We start from the raw sequence: 26,080 nt of genomic DNA on the forward strand, positions 1-26,080 counted from the left end.
TCTTTTACCGCCCCCTCAACCCTCTATCCACCCCCAGAAGAAATATTCCTTGAGATTAAAGTTGTTTCATGATTCTCCCCTTCCTGGCTTTTATTTAGAAGACTTCAAAGAAAACTGATGAACTTCCTATGCGATCGATACATCCTTTATTTCCTTTACCTTGCGGAAGGTACAGCCACCTGTCTGTCAAGTTCCCTGGTACTGGGGTAAGAATGTGGCAAGCATAGTGAATAGCAATCACTTTCCAAAAATAACTATTCATCTAAAATGACAACCTATGAGTTGAATTTCATGAATCATCCTGACATATTTTGGGAAGAATTCACATAAGGGACCAAACTTTTGCATTATTTAAAATAGACTATATGATGCATGACACCTTCTCCCCACCCCTGCCAACCCCCCTCCACTAAACTCATTGATTAGACTAATGTAGTATAACCTAAGAAAATAAGCTTAACTAGATGCTCTTGAAATCGTTGAAGGTAAGATGGATTCATATACGATATAAAATTAAATCTGCTTTGAGCCCCTCCCAGCATCTATGGTGGTGCAAGGAAAGATTTCTGGCAAACTTATGAGAAGATGATGCAGGATCCTTTCTGCCTGATCCCAGAGGGGAAGAGAAACACGGAAGGCTGGAATTAGTGATGTATATTTAGGCAGTCAGTGTATTGGAATGTTGCCCCAAACCAGAAAAAAACCCCACACATGGAACGCACCCAATTAGGATGCGTGTGGTGGAAAGAGACACGGTCTTAATAAATACTTGAAGCTGTTGGTTAACTAGTAGTGATTTTTAAGTATTTGTTGAAACCACCTTAAAATAACTAACATAAAAGTGAAAACTGAATCATAAAACAAAGAAGTCTAATGCTAAAATCCCTGGGATTACCAAAACAATCCTTTAAGACAAGTTGTGATTTCCTCCAGCACGCACGGACCATGAATTACCCTGCTGTGCGGTACCCTTTCCATGAGCCCTCAATCTGAACGAAGTAATCGAGAACACTTTACCATCTTTCTTATCAACCAGTTCCTTTTGCTTCACTTTGAAAGACGCAGTCTATTTTGAAAACCCCCGAAGTACAGCTAGAAAATATGTATGCTCCAAAAGCATGAGCTTTCGGACAGAAATGCTGAGGTCCATGAGTTAACTAATAGGAACTCTGAGCTCAAAAGGGAATCACAGGGTTAAAATAAATTGCCCTAGCTGGCCCTGAGGCAAGCCGCCCTCATCAACAGATGACAACTGACTGAGATGGTTCAAGCAAAAACTTTTGTCACAGGTTGACAAGTTTTATGTCCAATGCGGTTTCTCAAAAGCCACCTTGACTTTCTCACCTTGTCTCTTGGTGGGAAGGGGAGTGTTTCTGATGTCCACCTTCCCTGTTTTGTCACTTGGGAATCACGCACAAGAGGCCTGGGCCATCTGTGGGTAACCTTGGCCTTCCCCTTCAGGAGAGAACATGATGCGCTGTCTGCAGACTGGGCTTCCTTCTGGGAAGCGGGCTTTCATGGGAAAAGATGGAAACCCTTACCTGGGTAATCATTCTTGTCTATGTCTGAGTCTCCTCGGAGAGTAAAGCCGAATCCGGAAGGGACAGTCTGGGAGGCCCACAGTCCTTGCAGAATCTGGGAAGCCTGGGTGTTCAAGCCATCCTTCTGCCCGTTGTAAATGAGCACTTTGCCTCTTTGGTCTTTGCCTGCAAAGGGTGCCCCAATGGCAATGTCTACAAACATAAACATATTTTTTAAGTCAGGAAGAATGTTTTAGACATAGAATTAAGTAAAATTGAAGAGCAGTATTGTAAAATCCAAAGGGCTTATTAAGCTTTCCATGAAAATTCCATAATACTGCAGCAACCATAAGTTATTTTTTGCCATTTATCGATCCTACAAGTATTTTTCAAGTGACTGTTGTGTGCTGGATGTAGCAGGTGTGACAGCAAACCAGACGCTCCTTTTAGAAAAAACATTCATATTCTAGTTCAGGTGGTAGACAATTTGAATAAAGAAACAGTCAAGAAAAGATCGAAAGTGAAAAATTTTATATAGAAGAATCAAAAATATTAATGTGATGAAGAATAACTGGTTGTTATTTTTACGTATCATTTAAAAATTTTTTATTTATTTTGAGAGAGTGTATGAGTGAGGGAGCATGAGCAGGGAGGAACAGAGAAAGAGGGGGAGAGAGAACCCCATGCAGGCTCCACACTGTCAGCTCAGAGCCCAACACGGAGCTTGATCACATGAATGGTGAGATCATGACCTGAGCCGAAATCAAGAGTCCGTAGCTTAGATGACTGAGCCATCCAGGTGCCAAGACTGGTTATTTTTAGAGTAGGTGATCAGACAAGGTGTCATTAAGGTTCACGTTGAAATGGAAATCTAAGGACAAGATGAAACCAACCATGTGAAATCAGAGGGAAGAGCACGCCAGGCAGAAAGAACAAGTGTGCAAAGGTCCAAGGTTGGAAAGCTCTTGGCCCATCGGAGAAGCAAGGCAGAGAACGGTCTACATGGGAACTTAGCAATGAGGCACAGGGAGGGCTGGGCCACATCACTAGGCTGGGTAGAACAGGTGGGACACATTTGCAGGGGACTTAACAAGTTTCTTGCTAAAAGAAAAAACAATCTCTTTCACAAAGATTATCTAATGTGATGATTACATCACCCCATGAGGTAGGCAGGACCCAGTTTACAGTAGCGGACACAGAGAAACCTGGAAAGGACCCTATCACTTGATTCCCACTTAAATATAACACTGAATGAAAATTAACTTCTACGTATTGTGTCCCTCATGATTGTTCTAAACACTACACACGAGGGGCACCTGGATGGCTCAGTCGGGTTAGTGTCCAACTCTTGATTTCTGCTCAGGTCATGATCTCATGGTTCATGGGATTGAGCCCCACATCAGGCTCTGTGCTGACAGTGGGAGCTTGCTAGGGATTCTCTCTCTCTTTCTCACAAAATAAACAAACTTAAAAACATAAACAAAACACACAAATACTTGTTTTACATAAAAAAAAGAGCACCAATAACACAACATAATAGCTCACTGGGATGGATGACAATTAGGTATCCTCATTTTGTCATTTATTTCTCTTTGTTCCTAGGTAAGTCTAATAAGACTAAGTAAATTGTGAATCGATTTTTATTACATAACAAGGAACATAAGTCCAGCTTCACTTAACAGGTAAGGATACACTCTCTCAAATCTCAGATTGTTGTGGAAAGTGAAGATAGCATCACGTGGCAGGTGCAAAGGGACCTTTCCTCCACTTCCTCTGGGTCCGTCCACATCTGTCCCAGGTTTCATCCCAGTCTGGCATTATTTCTCCCACTTTAAAAAATGTGTATTTATTTTGACGAAGAGACACACACACACAAACACAGCATGAGCAGTGGAGCTGGCAGCAGAGAGAGAGAGAGAGAGAGAGAGAGAGAGAGAGAGAGAGAGAGAATTCCAACCCTTGCTGTTGGCACAGAGCCTGACACAGGCTCGAACTCATGAACTGTGAGATCACGACCAGAGCGGAGTCAGTTACTTAACCCACAGAGCTACCCAGGTGCCCCTATTTTACCCACTTCATACTCAGTGACATCGAGGTTCAGAGGGGCAGAACATCCTTTATGCCATTAAAACTGTTTCTCTTACCTTTTAAAAGTATCATGAAGGGTTTGAGAAACACAGACAAACAGGGAAATTTGGTGAAAAGGATGACATGTAGATAATGTAGCATTGTTTATTTTGCATGGTGCCCAGGAATAAGGTAGGTTTTGAAAGCAGCCTACCATTTAAAGATGAACTTATCTCTCTTGTTTTATTATTTTCCTGGAACCATGAACTTGTAATATGCATTTATGTTTTATGGCACTTTAAAAATTACTAACCATACATCTCTGGGATGTCTTTTTTATCAAAGAATACATAACATTACAATACTCCTTGGCAAAAGTACTAATGAATACTGATCTGATGCAAACAGGCCCTAGGCTATTTCATTGGAACAAATTCCTGTTACTCCCTCAGACCTTAAGAGATGCACCATACTGTGCATCTTAAGTTAAAGGTCCTGAAAATGTATGCAAAACTTTGTGTGAGCTTGCATGTTTTTCTGAAGAGAGGGTACTCACTAGGGATTCATAAATTCCCAGCTTAAAGAATCGTAATCCTAAACCAAGAATTTAATGTTACTCTAAATACTAAAGTTGCTTTAAGCTGAAATTTGCCAACCCCTTAAAATACATCATAACCTATATGTAGCCCATATGGGTTAATCATAAGGTAATACCCTTGTTCATACATCAGCATGCATTTCTTTGTCTTGACTCTACATATGGAAGACTCTCTAGTTTTCTTTAAGTCACTAACAAACTAACTCCAAATATTAATTTAAAAAATAATAGCTGCCTTTCTTTAGAGCTGTTATATAACACCATATCTAAACTTTAAATTGTCTTGAGTTTTTTTGATAGTTTATTAAAAATCCATAAAAGGGGCACTGGGTGGGGGCTCAGTTTTTTAAGCAGCTGACTTTGGCTCAGGTTATGATCTTACTGTTTGTGGGTTCGCATAGGGCTCTGTGCTGGCAGCTGAGAGCCTGTAGCCCACTTCGGATTCCGTGTCTCCTCTCTCTGCTCCTTGCCTGCTCGTGCTTTGTCTCTCTCTCTCAAAAATAAATATACATTTAATATTTAAAAAAATCAATAATAATAACTGTAACACACATACCGCTGTAAATACTTTTAAGAGGTCATTGTTTCCTTCATGTAACAGCAATATGAATTATGACACATTAAACAATTCCACATATTGGTATAAATTACCATTGTATCCATCTTGGTTCAGGTCTCCTAAGTGTGCCACAGCACTGCCGAATCTCCCGAAAACGTCTGTGCCCGCGAGGATCTGGGGGTCCCTGAAGACAAGAGCGCTCACTTGCAAATACAGGTACACTTGCCCTACTTCCCTAGGGCTGGTGTCAAATTCACGTTCCATGAAGAGAGGGGCCCCAATCAGTACATCATCCATTCTGCAGGGAACAAAGAGAGAGGTCAGAGCACTGACAGACATGAGATTCCAGGGGGGGGACATTTTTTAAAATGTTTATTTATTTTTGATAGAACACAAGTTGGGGAGGGGCAGAAAGAGAGGAAGACACAGAATCCAAAACAGGCTCCAGGCTCTGAGCTGTCAGCACAGAGCCTGACGTGGGGCTCGAACCCACAAACTACAAGATCATGGTCAGAAGCCCAAGTGACTAAGCCACCCGGGTGCTTCCCAGGGGGAACATTTTTAATCAACTAGCTTGGTACATTTCCATTGGTATTTCTTCTTCCCCATTGGTATAAAAGTCATCGTATTCCTTTCATTGCTTTGTTATGTCTATGGGATAGAATGCTGTAGAAAAAGAAGAGTTGTCACACTGAATGTTTAGACTGTGTTACAAATGATCACTTTAAGAAAACCGCAGATACTTCATCATTTTCAAAAGATTTTAGTTAATTTCCAGAAAATGTCACTATACAAGCAAAACATATCAAAGGGACCTAAGAAGAGTTTTTCTCAAGTGGATTAGTGTTTGTCTACAAAGAGAATGGTTCATGTAAAATATGACGTTTTCTTATAGTGATAAGGTTTAAAATAAATGTTGCCTTCTTCTTTCCTCTTGTTACTTCCATTTAATTAAACAGAGACCAGAGAGGGGTATAGTACTGCCTAAAAAGATAGAAAACAAAATTTTCGTCCCAAATAAGACTTGATAGCTATTCTTTGTAAATGTAGAAACTCTATAGCAGGAAATTAATAGATCATTTTTAAGGTTGAAAAAAATTCAAGAAACAAATACCTATGCACATTATTATTATTTTTTAACTTATTTATTTTTGAGAGACAGAGAGAGACAGCATGAGCCAGGGAAGGTCAGAGAGAGAGGAAGACACAGAATCTGAAGACAGGCTTCAGGCTCTGAGCTAGCTGTCAGCACAGAGCCCAACAAGGGGTACAAACCCACAAACCCTGAGATCATGACCTGAGCTGAAGTCAGACACTTAACCGACTGAGCCACCCAGGCACCCCTTATGTACATTATTTAGAGATAAAGATATAACCTCCAAGAGAATGAAATACAAAAATGGTTAAAGGTGTTCCCTTCACAGAGCCAATGGGCATGAAGAGGAATAGAACAGAGCTTCCTAAACTATTTCCGATTTAAAAATTTTTTTTAAATATTTAAATTTATTTTTGAGAGACAGCGAGCAGGGGAGGGTCAGAGAGAGAAGGAGATACAGAATCTGAAGCAGGCTCCAGGCTCTGAGCTAGCTGTCAGCACAGAGCCCAATGTGGGGCTCAAACCCACCAACTGTGAGATCATGACCTGAGCCAAAGCCAGATGCTTAACTGACTGAGCCATCCAGGTGCCCCTCTTTCTGTTTTTAAAAATATATGCATGTATTATTTTTTTTAAGAAATCTTAGGAAAAATCACATCAGCCAAAAGTCAAAATTTGATCTATTCTAATGACCTCTGAAGACACCCCAATCTCTGGAGATGCAATTCTGAAGCAGGACCTTAGGAATAAATAAAAATATGCCTTTGATTTTTATGTCTATGTAGATTAGGCAACATGCAGAAACTTGCCAACTAAACTGAAAACATTACCATTCATCTAAAAGGCAGGAACAAGGTAGAACAGTTACTAAAAACAAAACAAAATAAAACCCCTCTTTTAGAATAGGAGGTCTGTAAGACACTGCAACATGGCCCTGACAGTCTCTTTCTCTAAGGTCTTGCCTTCTCTTTAGTGGTCGTCTATTACCATTTCCCCGTAGGATTCAAGAGACATTCTGTGTATCAACTGTATTTAAGGTATTGTGACAAGTGACTCAAGGAATATAACAACATTAGGTCAACCCTGCTCCTAATTAATTTGCAAGTGAGGTTAAATTGCTACTCATGTAACTACAGACAAGGCAGAGTGAAAAAAAGCACAACAAATAATCCAAGCTAAATCCTCCAGATCCTGGATAGGAGAGAGAGCTAGTATTTTGAGAGAGGTAAGCAATGCTCATGGAGCAGATGGTCTTGGACCTGAGCGGGATTCTGACAGGTGGCTCTAATGGCATGCTTTTCTGGTGACAGTACTCTGAGCCTAGAGCAAGTGTCTCTGAGTGGAGTCAGGGTACAGAGAGCGGTCCAGGTGGGCTCCATGCTAGAGGGGTGTCAGTGATTTTAATTGGAAAATAAAATAGACAAAGAATTCTTAAAACTTACTTATATGAAATCACATTAATAACAATACATAACAATACCATAAACAATATGATACCATTATATATTATATAACATATATTTTTGTTATAGATAACCAATATTATATGTATATGATATATAATAGAGCAATAAGAAAACCCAATTAAAAATTGGGCAAAAGTTTTGAATATAATCAGAGAAGATTTACAGATGGCAAAAGCATATAAGAAGATTCTCACTGTCATATCAATAGAGAACTGGAAATTATAAAAAAAGAGATACTGCTACAAATCTTTTAGAATGACTAATATCCAAAATGCTGACATCATCAAATGCTGGCAAGGAGGTGGAGCAACAGGAACTCTCCTTGATTGCCGGCATGGCTGCAAAATGCTACAGCCTCTTTGAAAGATGGTATATGGCAGTTTCTTGCAAAACTAAAGACAGGGTTACCATATGATACAATAGTCAACAGACCTAGGGAGTTATGCAAATGAGTTGAAAAAAATGATGTCCAGGAAAAAAATCTTGCAATTGCCAAAAATGGAAAGCAATCAAGATATCCTTTAGTAGATGAACGGACTGATAACATGTAGCACATCATATAACAGAATATCACTCAGCAATAGAAAGAAATGAACTATTCAGCCACAAAATGATATAGAGGAACTTGAAATGCATTTTGCTAAGTGAAAGAAGCTGGTCTCAAAAGGCTTCATACTGTAGGAGTCCATGTTTATCACATTCTGGAAAAGACAAAAATATAGTGACAGTAAAAACAATTAGTAGTTAGCAGGAGTGGGGGAAGGGAGGACTAGATGGGCCACAGGGCATTTTTAGGGCAATGAAAGTATTCTCTACGATACTGTAGGTGGACACATGACACTGTGCCCTTGGCAAAACTCACAGAATGTGTAACACAAAAAGTGAACCCTAATGTAAACTGTGCACTTTAGTTAATAATGTATCAATATGGGTTGATCAATTGTAACATATGTACCACACCAATGCAAGATGGTAATAATAGTGGAAACCTAAGGTGGAGGGGAGAAAAACATATGTGAGCTCTCTTTAATTCCTACTTGATTCTTCCATAAACCCAAATTGTTCTAAAAAAAATAATAAGACCTACAAAAAAGAGATATGAGAAAAGCATGCGTTTTGTTCCACTGATTTGATTTAAAACATGGCTCTTTTAGTAACAAGCTGTGCCATATTGAACAAGTTACATTTCCTTAAAAACATGAATGTAGAAATAGGCTACTTCATTGGGTATACCACTGAAATCTCCCTCTGTCTCTGTCTCTGTCTCTGTCTCTCTCTCTCTGCAACTCCTTCCAAATGTGCACACACAAGCACATAGACAGGTCTTGCTATAGTATTTAATAAATGATAGGTATTGCAAAAGCACTGGGTTAGGGGTTGAAGGAATATACAATATTTTTACATTACAGTAATGTAAACAGAAAAAGCTTTTGGTAAAAAAAGCAAATTGCATCCCCCTTCTCCTTCTTCTACCTTATAGGAGCCAGAAACCAGGTGAAATGTAACTCTGGGATAGTCTGGGGCTGCCAGCTACTTCTAGAATAGGCCCTTATTGGGGCGCCTGGTGGCTCAGTCAATTAAGTGTCCGACTTTGGCTCAGGTCATGATCTCGCAGTTCGTGGGTTCCAGCCTTGCGTTGGGCTCTGTGCCAACAGAGCCTGCTTCAGATTCCATGTCTCCCTCTCTCTCTGCCCCTCCCCTGCTCATGCTCTGTCTCTCAAAAATGAATAAATGTTAAAAAATTAAAAAAAAAATAGGATAGGCTTTTACTGGTCTCCCACGGCAGGAGACCTAACACATGGAAAAGCAAGAAAACACCTTGAATGTTACTGGGCCAACTTGTCAGAAGCAAGTGGAGGGACAGTTATAGATAGATCTGAGAAATGGTTATTATTTTTTCTTTTGTTTCTTAAAAAATGTATCTTAGTTCCAGTATAGTTAACACACATTGTTTTTTTAGTTTCCAGGTGTACACACAGTGACTCAACACTTCTGTATGTCACCTTGTGCTCATCACAAGTGCCCTACTGGAGGTGAGTGGGGGATGGGTAAATAGGAAGGGCTGTCATTTTGATCTCATATTCTAAAACCTAACTTGGATTACTATACTTGGGTAAAATTTTTTTAAATTTTTAATCATTTTTTATTTATTTTTGAGAGACAGAGCATGAGCAAGGTAGGGGCAGAGAGGGAGGGAGACACAGAATCTGAAGCAGGCTCTAGGCTCTAAGCTGTCAGCACAGAGCCCTACGTGGGGCTCAAACCCATGAACTGTGAGATAATGACCTGAGCTGAAGTCAGATGCTTAACTGGCTGAGCCACCCGGGTGCCCCTGAACATTTTCTTAAAAGTGTTATAACCACATTTATTTTTTTAAAAATTTCCATTGCTTGCCCTCCTGCTCTAAGACCAGAGGAGAGCAGGGACTGGGGTCACTGCCCTTGATCTTCTCCTGCAGGTATGTTGTTGCTTCTCTTCCTGTTATTATTTATTGCCAGTAGGCAGGGGCATTTGCTAAACATCTAGTTGTGTTGCTGCCTTGTAGTTCAAAGATGTCTGAAGTCACAGGTCTCTACTGTAGAGATGGAGTGGGACCATTTTCTCATTCTGTTAAGAAGGAACAAGCCATATAATTGGTCTCCAAGGACACATGACACAGGACCAACATGGTAGGCGCAGTACCCTTCTCACTGCCAACACCAAGTTCTAGAAATGGGAAATTATTCACCCCATCATTGCGAAAGACTGGCGCATCCATGGAACCTTTGGATTCTTGCGAGTATTATGACAACACTGATTTATTTTGTTAGAAATATATTCCCTAGATAGTTAAGTGTAAGTCTTCTAAAATCTTCTAAGTGCCATAAAAACAGGGAAAGACATTTGTTTTTCATTTATAATTGTGTTTCTCATAAGGTTGAAAGACAATAACTGTGTTGGATTTAATTGGTACAATGTGCTTTATAGAATACTTTGCACTTAGTGTCAGTATTATTTTATTCCAGCAGTACTGCTTAAGAGCCACAATATGTATTATTGTTTAGGCTGGTGTTTTTAAGGCTTGGTTGCAACACATTAGTGCGTTGTGAAATCAATACAATTTTTAAAAACAAAATAGAAAACAGCAAATAGAATGAACACATTACACATGAGAATAAATATTGTTCCATGAAATTTTTGTTTCAGTTGTGTGTGTGTGCCCTGGGTTGCAATGTCAAATGTTATTTCTTATCATGGACCTTGAGGCAAAAAAAAAAAAAAAAAAAACCCTGAAAAAAAAAAACCATTGCAGTAGCTAGGTATGCTATTAGACTATTTCACAACTGGTTTGTCAAATCCTGGTTTTGAATATGCCCAGTTCAAACTTAAATTTTTAAAATATTTATTAATAAAGATATTTTTTAGTGACCTTCTGATACATAGTTTTGTAACAGGCTGGATGCCATTCTAAGAGAATATGTGTGTGTGTGTGTGTGTGTAATCCCAGCCTGTATTTTTTAATCTTAATTAATGATGAAGAAATATTATCAATGATTAGGTTTTCACTAAACTCCACCCTTTCTGTTTGGGTCATGTTGGTGGCTTGTATGAGATCTAAACTATTATGTAAGGCACTTTATACAAGGATATTTACACTAAATATCATTTTATCTGAAATATCTAATGTTTAAGCACAATTTTCTTTATTTTTTTTTATGTCTTTATTGAGAGACAGAGAGACAGAGCATGAGTGGGGGAGGGGCAGAGAGAGAAGGAGACACAGAATCTGAAGCAGGCTCCCCGCTCTGAGCTGTCAGCACAGAGCCCAGTGCAGGGCTCAAACCCATGGACTGTGAGATCATGACCTGAGCCAAAGCTGGACATCAACCGACTGAGCCACCCAGGCACCCCAAGCTCAAATTTCTTTAAAATCTCTGGGTAGCATGCACACAGGTTTTATCTATGCCTCTTTATGTTTAAATCTGCTCTGATAATATAATATAATGCAAGGCTCAATTTCTTATCCTTCGCATGTTTTTGAGACAGAAACATTATAAATATTTTCCCGAAAAGCAAAGCAAAAATATAGTGATAAAGAAGGAGGGGTGGGGAGAGAAAGCACCCACAAATGAGAATAGTCAATATAAAGAGCCTATCTAGATTCAAGTTTTCTGAGTCAGATGGTTTTGTGTGGATTTAATATATAAAGCATGTTATGTTTCTTTTTTCCCAGTAGTAGATATTGCATATTAAGGACCAGGATTAATTTTTGGAATGTGGTCATTTATTAGCAGAATGCAGATTAGTAGGCACTATTCTAGAGTTGCTATCAACTGAACTGTTTTGTGGTGGGCAAAAACTAACATTGCTTATCATTTACATTACAGAAACCAATTTCAGTTTACAACTTCTTTCTGTTTTCGATTTTTAGATCTACTTATTTCTCTCCTAATGATGAAACCCATATGAGAGAACATACTTGGACTACATCTAAGGCAAAAACATAGTTACCCAAAGCTGATTCCTTTCAAATACATGTTCTCTAAAATGTTCTCAAGTTAACGAATTGCTAAAAGCTCTTTAAATTGAACTCCTTTGGGCCCCAAAGACATGAAAATACAATCCAATTGATTAAATGGTAATTCTGTGAGTTTCTGAAATAGTATAAATGCTATAAGTTTCAAAAGCCGTAAGAAAAGAACTAATTTGCTTGCTTAGGCTCAAGATGAAATATTCCGTCTCCCTTTGTTAAGTTTGTCCAGAAATTCCTAACAGTTTACATTGGCAGAGTTTATAGCTCTGGCTATCTTAAGATAACTAAACTAAAGTTAATTTCACCAGCTTGTTTATATTTTTAAAACAGTCACAGGCTTGATAGTATCTACCACCAACCAGCATGCACACCACTATTTGGTCTAAACTTTGGGAGCGCCCTCACAATACCTGGAGATTTTGTTTAAATAAAAAAAATATTGGCAAAAATTTCCACCAAATTGCTAATTTGGTCATCATTACTTAATGGCACTTTTTTTAACCCCTGATATGGAGATTTTGGAGGGACCTTGCATTTGTTGCGTGTTGGGTACGGAGAATGATATGCTGTCAAATAATGTTCACTAGGGAGCCTCATACACAATGGTACTTAATTATCTCTTGGCCGGAGAAGGGAAAGTCTGGTTTAATATCACAGAACATGGGGAGTCCTAACTTCTGAACCACGAACACTCAACTAGACAAGTGATATTCGTAATCCTATTCTGAGTCACTGCATAACATCTACTCAGATCCAAGTTTCAAAAGATGCAGGCCTTAAAAAAAAGTGTTTTGGAAAGTTAGAAATGCGGGTAAAAAATGGGAATCGAATCTTAGTTTTAGTACTCAACTTTGATGGATGATTAATGCTCACTGATAATTCTCTGATCATTGATAAATGCTGGTAAGTAGGAAGGGTTCTGTGAATTTCAAAAAAAAATGTAGAAGTGATAGCCTATAAAATTGTGAATCATTACTAATGACTCAGTAAAACACAGCAGACTAGTATGGCTATTTTAATATAATCACACTGACTGATTTTCTTATATGCCATGACATGGAAAACTATAACTGAATTCTTTTCCCTCATGAATCAGTTGTTTATGACATCCCTAAAGGCAATCTTAAAATTCTTAGGGAAAAACTTTGAAATTGTGATTTTATATTTTTATGAAGTAGAAGTAAGACCTTATAAAAATAATGGAAATTAATAAAATGCATACCTAATATATAGGAATGTAGACTCTTATAAAAATAGAGTAAAACACTTTAACTCACATATATATGTTATTCTTCTACCACAACCCTTAGTTAAGGTTATTGGAATCTATATGTATTCTATACATATATGTAAATCTATATCAATATATGTATAGAGATTGTATCTATATGTTTTTACATATATATGTATACAAAGATAAATAGATCTATATATGTGTGTATATATATATGATCTGAAATAATTAAATTCATAGAAACAGGAAGTAGAACAGAGGTTACCAGAGGTGGGGATGGAGGCAAAGGGGAGCTGTTGGTCAAGGCTACAAGACTGCAGTAAGGTAGGATGTATTCTAGAGAGCTAGTATACAGCATGGAGAGTACAGTTAATAACACTATTGCTAGGAATTTGCTAAGAGAGTGATCTCTGGTGTTATCACCACACACACACACACACACACACACACACACACACAGGGTAATGTAACACTGTAATGGATGGATTGCACAGTTGGGTGAATATAGATGGATCCTATAGATGGATATGTTAATTAGCTTGATCACAGGGATTGCTTCACTCTGCCTATGTATATCTAAACATCATGCTATATACCTGAAACATACGATTTTTATTTTAAATTAAATTTTTTTAATATTTATTTATTATTGAGAGACAGAGAGAGACAGAAGATGAGCATGGAGGGGCAGAGAGAGGGGAGACACATAATCCAAAGCAGGCCTCGGACTCTGAGTTGTCATCACAGAGTCTGACATGGGGCTCGAACTCACAAACTGTGAGATCATGACCTGAGCCGAAGTTGGACACTTAACCAACTGAGCTACCCAGGTGCCCCTACGATTTTTATTTAAAAGAATAAAAAGTAAAAATGATTATGGAGTGTTTTAGTGATAAGTATACTAATTTTCCAGCTTGGAAAAAAATTTTAATGTTTATTTTTGAAACAGAGAGAGAGACAGAGAGTCGGCGGTGGGCACACAGAGAGAGGAGACCGAATCTGAAGCAGGCTCAGGCTCTGCACTGTCAACACAGCGCTTGACGCAGGACTTGAACTCATGTTCCATGAGATCACGACCTGAGCAGATGTTAGATGCTTAACTGACTGAGTCACCCAGGAGCCTCTCTCAGCTTTTTAAGTCAGTGAAAGGCACTCAATCATTTTACTAACATATTAGACTGAAAATTCCGAATTTGTTTGGGCTGTCCTGACAGAATCTGAAGGAGGCTCCAGGCTCTGAGCTGTCAGCACAAAGCCCAACGTGGGGTTTGAACCCACGAGCAGTGAGATCATGACCTGAGCTGAAGTTAAGACATTTAACCTACTGAGCCACCCAAGTGCCCTGAACATTCTGTGGATTTGGACAAACATGTCCAACACTGTAGCATCTTACAGAATAGTCTCACTGCCCTAAAAATCCTCTCTGCTCTGGCCTGCTCACCCCTCTTCTCCCCACTGCCCTCTGGCAACCACTGATCTGCTTGCTGTCTCCATAGTTTTGCCTTTTCTAGGATGTCATGTAGTTGGAATCATACAGTTACGTAGCCTTTCAGATCAGGAGTTTAGGATTCCTCCCTGTCTTTTCATGCTTGACAGCTCATTTCTTTTCAGCACCAAACAGCCTTTCTGGTTTTTTTTCCTATCTCATGCTCATCATCATCTAAATATATTTTGCTTGACTTACTTGCTTTTTGTCTGTAATATCCACCCCCATGTCTAGTATAGCCCTAGTGAGGCTGGGGGGTTCTATTTTATTCTCTGCCATATCCCAGGCTAGAACAGTGCTAACATATATTAGATGCTCAAGAAATATATGTTGAACTGAAGAAAAAAGATATTGTCCAATAGGCGCAAAAGTGACTAAATGTATCTCTAGTCATAAGACACTACGTAATATATAAAGTACATTTCTGTCTACATGAAGGTCAGAGCTAATATCCATCAAAGATGTATCTAAAATGCTTGCTTAACCCAGATTCTGGAATGTATTCAGATTTCTGCAGGTATTTGATTTCTACAAAACTGTGAGCTCTCGGAGAGCAGAGATCTATTTTGCCTCATTTGCCACTATATTCTGGGCACTGAGAATAATGCCTGGCACACAGTAGGTGCTCCAGTGATATTTATTGGATGGATAATCAGTCTGTCTCAATGTATTGGCTTTCTTATTTAATCATTTGTTTTATCTGTCAAGTAGCTGGTTTTCGTGAACCAAAAAGACGTTCAATAATAGTTTATTTTTTAAGTAATGACTTAAACACAACTGTAATTTATCATAGTGTTTGGTCCAAACTCAGTCGTAATTTACTGCTATAATCTGAAAAACTAATATTATTTCATCTTCTCCATGGGTGTCACTAGTATGCTGGTTAAAGCAATGTCAGGAGGAAAAAATGTTTATTTATGGGCACATGTTTTATGAATGTATCACATGCTAAGGGGTAATGACAGACAGATGAGCAAATACTTCAGTGGCTTTGGATTTTCAATGGCCAAGGACTCTTCAATTCATTAAATGAAAGATAAAGTTAGTAAAATAGTCCTTTTAGAAAATAGATGTTGAAAAAAAGAGAAAATCGATGTTGGAAATCTCCATAAAAACATAAAAGAGGATGATTGTATCCTCTTCCCCTGCACCAAAAAACAGTTCACACAAGAGAGACTCTATTCTGTTGAGGAAGTATGGAAGGATCTGTTTCATGAAGGAAAAAAAATAACATCTTTGTGGATGAATAAAACATATGGTGAGCAAGGAAGTTCTTATAAACTTACCCATCATTGTTAACATCTGACACTGTGACCGTATATCCAAAATAAGATGCCATCTGCAAAGGAAAACCAGATGACATCGTTTCTATTCCAAAACGATTTTTATAGTCCTCTCCCAATTTTCCCGGAAGGATGAATCTCATTGCAGCAGACTTTCCCATTACACTCACAGACTCCTGGACATGGACAGAGTCTGAAAGTCATTTTGTTGGATCCAATGCATAATTTCCCTCTCAGGACCCCCGACCTCTGCTTGGACATCCTCTGCAGATGGCCAACAATCAGCCCATTCAATTTGTGGACACAATTATCAGAATCTTCTTTGCAAAACTGGCCCTTTTGTGACTTCTAGTCTTTACTCCTATCTAGTTCTGCAATCTTGAACCTCATAGAATAAATCTAATTCCACTTCCATGTGAAATTTCATATGGAAATATTCGCAGCTGGTGCACCGTAGTGGCCCATCTTTCTTAGAGTTACCACATGTGATACCAAAGAAAAGATGATACCCCATGAACACACATCCAGGAGAAGACTTAAGTAGGATTTACACTCTTTGCTTTGGGTTTTTTAAATCATTGAAACCTAAAAATGGCTTTAATTTCAATGGAAATCATGTCTCAGCATCAATTCACATTGAGTTTAGTGTCAACTAAGATTTCTAAGTCTCTTTTGAGTATAACTAGTGTGCCATAATCTCTCCACATTTTGTGGAAGACTTTATTTTCAAGCTGTGTTTTCAATATTTATTATCTTTTCAGATTTGGCCCATAGTTTGAACTTATCAGGATTTTTTTGTTTCCATATTTTGGCATCCAGTGCTTTAGCTAACTTAGTCTCCCATAATCCACTACTTTAATCAGTCTACATTCCACTAGACTGTGCGCCACAAAGGGCAGAGACTTAATCTGTGTTGTTCAGTCTTCTGGCTGTGCTGCTTGGCTATGGTTTGGCTCAGAGAAGGTGCCAGATACTCTTTGCAGAGGGACTAAATACATGGGTTAACAAGCGTCACTCAATAGTTAACTTTTCCTACCTCTTTCCTCCATTCCAAATATATACGGTTGCTAGAGACTGAATGTTTGTGTCTCTCCCTTCCTCAATTCAAATATTGATCCTAATAGCTCCAATATAATGGTTTTAGGAGGTGAGGCCTTTGAGAAGTGATGAGATCATGAGGATGGAGCCCTCATGAATGAGGTTAGTGCCCTTATAAAAGAGACCCCAGAGAGTTTTGAAGCCCTCCTTACACCACGTGAGGACACAAGACTTTGGCCACGTATATGAATCAGGAAGCCAGCTCTCACCAGATACTGAATCTGCCTACCTCTTGATCCCAGGTACCCAAGTCTTCCAGAACTGTGAGAAATAAACACTTTTTTAGCCACCCAATGTGTGGCATTTTATTATAGTATTCTAAAGACGAAGATACAGGTCCCAGGTGCTCTTGGCAGAGGGAATGAATGCACAAAATAACTGTTCGATAACTCCTTTCTCCCATCTCTCTTCTCTACTCCAACCATCTACAGTGAAATCCTTACTCCTGGTGTGGCACTCTGTGGCCTTCACTCAGAAGAATTTCACCCCTTATGTACTGAATTCTGAAGTTCAAGACTGAAGAAATAGATGGTATGGAGGACACAAAGTTATAGATAGGCTAAATTTTAAAGAGTGTCTAATGATAAAAATGTGAAACAAAACTGGGAAAAAGAGAAGTCTTGCCAGATTTTCAATAAACCATTAAATATCACCACTGGAGAATAAACATTTGTAAGGTCACCCAGGTTCACTACTGTCCCAGCCTTCCTTTCTCATATTTACCGCAAGAGCGCATGAGAGACGTTGTTAAACACTTTGTTGAAAATTGTAGAGTAATGGATAGACTAAAGCCGCAAATGTGGGGGAAAATATAAAAATGTTCTGTGTTCATTAAAAAACTCTATCAATCAAAATTGCTTGAAAATTACATTATTCTAAATCTATATCTCTAGCTAAGAGTGGAACATCTAAGGATCTTCAACCATGATCTAGGAGCCCAAGATGTAACTTGGCCAGATTCAAGTGTGAGGCTTCCTAGAAATTCAGTAGTGTGCGTTTCTGGTTATGGGTTGCCCAGAGTGACTGATTCAAGTCATGGTGGGCCCCCTTAAACAACCATATCACATTCATCGTTTAAAGAAATGTACCAAATTTCCACAGGTCACAGTACCCAGAAAACTCAGGGGGGGTGAATGAAGTATGACCTCAGAGAACAATAGGCAATTAAGCCTTTTCATAATAAGACCTCAGCCAGTAACAGTGGGTGAAGAGTGGCCCACTGGAAGGAAGGGACCAGAACCAAGTAGCTTTTGAACCTCCACACAATGTTGCTGTGGGTGGAGGGCTCCAGTCACAGTGAGGAAGGGAGAGACAGCACAAGCCCATTGACTCTGACTGATACAATGAGACTTAGGAGAAGCCTGAGTCTTCTCCGAGGGAAGGCACATACCTGGACCTCACCACCAAGCACACTCTATACAGGGCTAGAACATAACAGGATTGCTTCTCAGATCCTAGCACTTAGTGACTCTACAGCGGAGAGCTGAGATCCCATCTGTCAGAGGCATGGTTATATTCCCGGTGCCCACAACAGTTCCTGGCACATAGCAGGTGCTCAGTAAGGTTTACTTTTATGAATGAATAAATGGCATGAATATTGCAATTTACGATTAGTACCGAGTGATGTTATTTGATATTAAAAAGTCTTCACCTGTTCACCAGTGAAATTCTGAATAAAAGTCATATCTGTAGAGTTAATGATTGAAACCTGAAATCATAGAAATGAGATAGGTTATATCATATGACAGAAATGGAGGGAAAAAAAGACATTTTAAATTATAACTTAAATCATTTTTAGATTTTGGGGAAGAGTGGTAAATAGTTAACACTATATAAAACAAAAATGTAATCCCATGAGATGATCTTTAAAAAATACAACTGAACTTTTATTTATGGTTAAGTCCGTGATCTATTCAGATAAAATGCATGCTTATTAATCTGCAAAGGGAAAATAGAAATTGAATTCAACTGAACGCTGAGAGCAATTAACCTGCTGGCCAGTTAATTCACCTAATCATGATTTTTATCCAAATTCATTTCTGTTTTCATATTATCATGAAAAGTTGATGATTATGCCTCTTTGCAAAAGAAGAAAGGTGAAAATTAAAAATGCTACCCGTATAGCAAAAATAATTACTTTTAATTATATTCGGCCAAACTAAAATCTGCAGATATTACATTTACTAGAGTTTTAAAATAATACACATTCTTTAAAATATAATTTTTTCTTTTTACAAGGTATCTTATGAAATTAGGTTCTTTTCCTAATTTTGTGATAACTAGCTACAATGGGTTTGAATAGTATCCCTCCAAAATTCACATCACCCAGAATTTCAGAAGGTGACCTTATTTGGAAATTAGGTCTTTGGAGATGAAATAGGTTAAGGAAATTGAGATGAAGTGATCCCAAATTTTGGATGGACCCCATATCCAATGACTGATGTCCTCTTAAGAAAAGGGAAGGACACACAGACAAAGCCAGAGGAAGGCCCCACTGGTGCTGTCCTGAAATTCTTAATAATTTGAACAAAAGGCCCTGCATTATCATTCTGTGCCGGGTCCCACAAACTATGTAGCACATCCTGCACACAGATCAGAAAAAAAAACCTAGGCTCACTTGCTTTTCTTCCTTTTTTGTAAGCCAGCAAGCATGTATTCGTAGGGCCTCACTATTAAAAGGCATGGTGGGCCATTTGAGAGTTGAAGGAAAGGAAACAGGTCTTTGCATATGTAAGAAAATACCGCACAATGCATTTTTGGTACTCACGTATCCAAAATTCTGGGCTCCTCTTGGAACTCCAGCAACCAGTTCTGGGGATAAAAATAGTCATTTAGAAGGAGAATTACATATAATTTTAAGTTATCCAACAAATCAGTTAAAGAGAGGGCTTTTTACAATAGGAAGCGTCACTTGGGGGGCTAGAAGTGTGAGGTCATGGTTCTGCGTTTTGCTTCTGCCACAGAGCACGGAACACAGAACAAAAGTCTTCCTGTGGGATTTACTAGCCTTCAGCACCAGCCTCCGTGGGTTTCTGCCTGCATAAGCATCAGCCTGGCTTCTCGGCTCTGCCTGTGATTTGTAAGTTAAACCTCTAAGTCTGATCTCTCCAGCTTTCCCCGTGGCACATCTCTTGTAGTAGTGTGAAAAGCACAGCCGCTGTCACCTTCACATGGCAAAACAAGTTCGGTCACTTACAGAACACTTACACGGCACGAGTCTGGCCCCCTTGGAAGTGTTTAATGGCAGCAGAATTAGGGGACAACCTGGCAGCTTAGGGTCCCCCAGAAAGGAAGCTTCAGTAACACAGAGGAAGCAACACTGGGGAAAAGGGTTCCTATGACTCAGGCACAGTGATCTGGCTCTAGATTCAGAAGACAATGGTTTTATCTCGGGTCTGCCCGTATACCTGGGATGAGTCCTTTAACCCCACTTTTTCCCGCCACCTGCAATAGTGCGGGAGTTGGAGTGGCTGGTTGTCAAAGATCTTTCAGCTCTCGTTTCTACATTTGGAAACTATCCTTTGATTCACCGGGGTTAACATTTTAGTTTAATTTAAATAGGAAGGGCCTGGAAGAGCCTCCCCTTCCCCTCACCCTTCCTGGAAGGGTATGGCTCAAGTCCTGGCGTCAACTACATCTGGCGTGCTGTGTTCTAGCAGAGTTGGGTGCTCACGCCATTAGCGTGAATAATCGAAGAAGGTTCATTTGGGATTTGATGCTGGACTTTTCAGTCGTAAATCCACTCATTCAATCGACAAATATTTATAAGCAAATGGAGTCAAAAATAGTGAGCACACGGACAAAATGCCCTGCTCTCACGGAGCTTACACTCTGGTTGGAAGAGGCAGTCAATTTAAAAAACAGAGTTGAGAAATGGCATATTTGAAGGGGATAAGTGTGGTGAGTGGAGAAAAACTGAACAGTAAAATGGTACGTGGGGTAATGGAGGTGGGATGGGAAAAGACTTAGGCCATATTAGTGCGTAATTAGCAGGAAAAAGACATTGGAGCAAAAAATGAAGAAAGTGGGTATGTAAATATCATGGAGATCTTGGAAAAGTATGTTCTAGTCAGAAGGAATGGCAAGTGCAAAGATCCTGAGGTAGAAGTGTGTCTGGAGTATTCAAAGAATAGTAAAGAGGCCACGGTGACTGGAGGAGAGGGGGTGAGGAGTAAGGGGGTAGGAAATGAGGTCAAAAGCTTATGAATGGACTCTTTCAGGTCATCGTGAAAACTTGGATTTCAGACTGAAGGAGCTGAAAAATCACTAGGTCAAAGAAGTTATATGAAATTATATAGTGGTTTCTAAAGGACCACGTTGGTTGCTGAATTTATTTATTTATTTATTTATTTATTTTCATTGATGTATTTTCTTTTTTTTTTTAATAGTTTATTGTCAAATTGGTTTCCATACAACACCTAGTGCTCTTCCCCACAAGTGCCCTCCTCCATCACCACCACCTCTTTCCCCCCTCCCCCTTCCTGTTCAACCCTCAGTTCGTTTTCAATATTCAATAGTCTCTCAAGTTTTGTGTCCCTCTCTCTCCCCAACTCTCTTTCCCTCTTCCCCTCCCCCAGGTCCTCCATTAGGTTTCTCCTGTTCTCCTGTTAGACCTATGAGTGCAAACATATGGTATCTGCCCTTCTCCACCTGACTTATTTGCTGATGTATAGGGGCACATGTACCCCCATGTTCATCGCAGCACTGTCAACAATAACCAAAACATAGAAAGAGCCTAAATGTCCATCACCTGATGAATGGATCAAGAAGATGTGGTATATATACAATGGAGTATTACATGGCAATGAGAAAGAATGAAATCTGGCCATTGGTAGCAAAGTGGATGGACCTCGAGGGTGTCATGCTAAGCGAAATGTCAGGTGAAGATGGTTGCTGAATTTAGAGCAGACTATAGGAGGGCAAGGAGAGAGAGAGAGAAAGAGAGAAGAGAGAGAGAGAGAGAGAGAGAGAGAGCGAGCAAGACTAGGTAAGCAGCTACTGCAATAAAGTTGGGGGACTTAGATCTGAGCACAAGCTGTGCAGGAGGTGAGAAGTGGTCAGATTCTGGTCATATTTTGAGAGTTTAGTTAGCAGAATGGGGTATGAGAGCAAGAGCACAGTCCAAGGCTGACTTCCAAGCTCAAGCAACTGGGAGGGTGGTGTTGCTGCATGCTGAGATGAAGATGATAGAGAGTAGACTATATTTTGGGGAGAAGGTCAGAAGTTCACTCATGAGCACATTACGTTTGAGAGAGCTATTCAAACAGAGATGGTGAGTATTGGATTAGAGTTCTGAATTGTAGAACACATATCCCTGAACCTGGAATTCAGTGTAATCTGGAGAAATACCTTGAACCTGTCACTCAGTATAAGCTGGAAAAGCAATGAGATTGGATGAGATTACCAAGAACTCAAAGAGGAAAGAAAGAATCCAAGTATTTAACCCTGGGACACTTCAGTGAGAGGAGCTGCCAATGTCTGGGAAGCCAGGTGAAGAAACGAGGAGGGAATCATGAATTCTGTCGAATGCTCATGACAATCAAGGAAGATGAGTTGCATGGAGGCCACTGGCTTGCTTGACAGGAGCCATCAGCTGAATGGTGGGTGTAAGAGGCGGAGGCAGTGGAATTGCACACAGAGATACAGCAGAGAAGAGTGACGGGTCTTTTGAAGCAGAGTGTTTAGGTGCTTGCTAGAGGAGGGCGTGGAGTAAGAAACTGTCTTCTTAAGATGTGAGAAAAAGCAGTATGTTTGTATGTTGGTGGGAATGATCCAAAGAAAATCATGATGTGGAATAGAGAATCAGGAATGGTTCGAGTCCCTTCTCTGAGTCATGAGATGGAACAGGGTGTGGTACAAAGTAGAGAGAGGTTAACTCTGCACAGAAGCATGGACTGCTCAACTATGGCAATGGGAGGGAAGGTGAGCAAGTCCTTGAAGAATAAAACTGGGTTCAGAATAACTAAGCTATCTGGACGGATTTCTAGGAAAGCTGTCAGAACTGGCAGCACACCACTCAGTTTTCAATAATCTATATTTGGTATGAATTAAATTGGCATCCATCAAATATAATGGAGTTGACTGATTCCAGGATCAGGCCTGCCAACCAGAGAAGGTTGAAGGGACTATCCCATTTGAGATACATTATAACCACTACGAAGTCTTCCACAAACATTCAGAATTTCATTTAAAAGAAAGCAACCATCACAGTAACGTTGGAGTCTGCAACCTCATACGGCCACAACACTAAAAAATTATTGAAAGTAATGTTGATCAAAAATGTTCATAGTTATTTAAACATGATCAAGACAATGAAATGGTTTGGAGTTTAAGACAAGTTAGAACAGTCACTCAACTACAAAAATTCAGTTGGGAGAGAAAATAGTGACCTTTCTTAGATCCATTCCAGGAACTCTTAGAAAAACCTTCAGGGGTCTCTTAATATCCCTGACCTTGAAATACATGATGTGGGCATCAACCCCACCAGCAAGAAGCAGAAAGGAAGCTAGTGTTTATCGAATGTTGTCTACCCAGTAGACAGTATGGCCACATGCTTTATAATACTTCCATAATCTAACCTCTAAGGAGTAGGCATTCATGCCCCTTTGACATGTGGAAAAATGAGACTTAGAAAGATTCAATCACTGTACATAGTTGGTGAGTAGTAGTCCTCAAGAACTGAGAGCAAAATCGTTTTTTCCACCACATCAAATGATTTTCCTGGCATTTGTTAGGGCCATATCCCTTTTTTGGTTTTAGGTCACCATACTGGACTCTAAAACAAGAACAAAAGATCTTAACTTTTTTGAGTCATGAACACACTTGGGAAGTAGATGGAAATTATGGATCTTCTCATTGGAAAAGTTCATATACATACAAAACCCTGCCTATAATTTCTAGGGATTCAAATCCCAAGAAGTCCTTCCATGTTCCACTCAGAATATAAGGATCCTGTATTAAGGACCCCTAATCTAGAGGACATCAAGTCACTCACTATTTTTCAAGGAACTCCAACTCCTTCCAGTCTACTTAAGTAAGTAGTGAACATGGGCAGTTGTGGACTTGCTGTGGTCTGATGAGTAGATCCATTCTGATGAATGAATCATTCTCTGATAGTGCCTTTACTTTATGTATCATTTAAAATTGGGATCCCTCTTCTAGATATTTCTCTGATCTAATGGAAAACAACTATGATCTTCTGCCATCCTTCCCTGTGCTATCATGCATCCCTAATAATTCTCTTGGGTCAGGACTGAATGCTCTTCTGGGGAACTTTCCAACAAGAGCTTAATGTCATGTTTAAAATCATTTGGCATATTTTACAGTTTTCTTTGCTAAATCACTGAATGATTATAAGATTTGACTTTTCTAAGGTACTAGGAATTCAATTTTATCTGATAGACTCTAACCCAAAAGTACTTTCTTATTATAGCTATTATCTAAATAGTACTTGTTATATGTAAGTGTTAAACTGTTTTATGAATATAGGAATCACTCCTAGGAATTCTATGATACAGATGATACTGTATTGTTATCATCATCATCATAATTACAACCTTCATCACGATTATTATCATCTTCATCATCACCATCACCACTAAACCCTTTTTTAGAAATAAAGAAATGGAGGCACTGAGATGTTAGGTAACGAGGTCACAGAACTGGTAAATGGAAAAGTCAGGGTTGAAACCCAAGTGGTCTAGCTCCAAAGTCCATCCATGCCTTTAACTACCACAATAGACTGTCTTTGAATATCTTGAAGAAAAAAAATGATGGAAAGAGACATCCTTTAAGAATCAGCTTGTATTTAGGGGTGCCTGGGTGGCTCAGTCGGTTAAGCGTCCTACTTCAGCTCAGGTCATGATTTCCTGGCTCATGGGTTTGAGCCCCGCGTCAGGCTCTGTGCTGACAGCTCAGAGTCTAGAGCCTGCTTCGGATTCTGTGTCTCCTCTCTCTGCCCCTCCCCTACTCGTGCTCTGTCTCTCAAAACTGAATAAAGGTTAAAAGAATTTAAAAAAATAATTGTATTTAAAAGAAAGTATTCTTTTAAAGAAAAAACAACCTGTGTGTTCAACCCCTACCTCACTACATCAAGAATGTCTTATTCTCTGTGAATTTCTGCTTTGTAGGTCTTGTTGAGATAAAAACAATTTAAAGAGCTCTGGGGCATCTGGGTGGCTGAGTTGGTTGAGCAGCTGACTCTTGATTTCAGCTCAAGTCGAAATCCCAGGGAAATGGAATTGAGCTCTACGTCAAGCTCCATGCTGAACTTGGAGCCTGCTTAGGGTTCTCTTTCTCTCTCTCTCTCTCTCTCTCTCTCTCTCTCTCTCTCCCTCCCTCTCTCTCTCTCTCTCTCTCTCCCACCCTATGCCCTTCTCCCCTGCTTGTTCTCTCTCTAAAATAAAATGAAATAAAACAAAAATAAAATGAGCTCTGATGACTTATAGGGATGGCCACATTTCATTTACTCTTAATTCTTTGTGAATTCATCAAAACACATTAGTGATGGGGCACCTGGGTGGCATAGTCAGTTAGGTGTCCGACTTCAGGTCAGGTCATGATCTCATGGCTTGTGGTTTCGAGCCTCATGTTGGGCTCGGGGCTGACAGCCGGGAGCCTAGAGCTTGCTTCAGATTCTGTTTTCTTCTCTCTGCCCCTTCCCTGATTATGCTCAGTTTCTCTTGCTCACTCTCTCTCTCTCTCTCTCAAAAATAAACATTAAAAAAAATAATAAAGAAAGAAACACATTAGTGAAAAGCAGTTAAAGTTCATATGAAACAAGATGGAAATATTGATTGATTGATGATTCAGTTATTCAATAAATATTACCAGTCTTGTATATGATAGGTATTGCTAGGGATTAAATATTTGTGTCCCCCAAAAATTCATATGTTGAAACCTAACCCCTAATGTGATAGTCTTAGGAGATAGGCCCCTGGGAAGTGATTAGGTCATGGGGCTTAGATTAGTTTTATGTTTAGAACTTTATCCTAGCACTTACTACAATTGTTTATCAGGTATTTGATGTTCACTGTTTAATGCCTTTCAGCCCCACTGGGACTATCAACTCTTAAATTAAGGACTAGCTAGCTCTTCACCTCTGTGTGTTCAACGCTTAACACATAGCCTGGCACATAGCAGGTGCTCAAGAAAAATTGGA

At 39.4% G+C, this 26,080-nt stretch overlaps 1 protein-coding gene across 1 annotated transcript in view; it reads right to left on the reverse strand.

Annotated features, from left to right (window-relative positions):
• Positions 1–26,080, reverse strand: part of ITGA8 (integrin subunit alpha 8) — a 195,742-nt gene that overhangs the window by 105,069 nt on the left and 64,593 nt on the right. Inside the window, exons 11-15 of the mRNA XM_029955577.1 lie at positions 19,688–19,731; positions 18,572–18,628; positions 15,826–15,878; positions 4,837–5,042; positions 1,542–1,733 (exon numbers count right to left, since the gene is read on the reverse strand). Of these exons, the coding sequence (XP_029811437.1) occupies positions 1,542–1,733; positions 4,837–5,042; positions 15,826–15,878; positions 18,572–18,628; positions 19,688–19,731 (552 nt within the window). The remainder of the gene's footprint in view (positions 1–1,541; positions 1,734–4,836; positions 5,043–15,825; positions 15,879–18,571; positions 18,629–19,687; positions 19,732–26,080) is intronic.

The sequence above is a fragment of the Suricata suricatta genome, chromosome 10 (genome assembly GCF_006229205.1).
Source record: "Suricata suricatta isolate VVHF042 chromosome 10, meerkat_22Aug2017_6uvM2_HiC, whole genome shotgun sequence".
NCBI lineage: Eukaryota > Metazoa > Chordata > Mammalia > Carnivora > Herpestidae > Suricata > Suricata suricatta.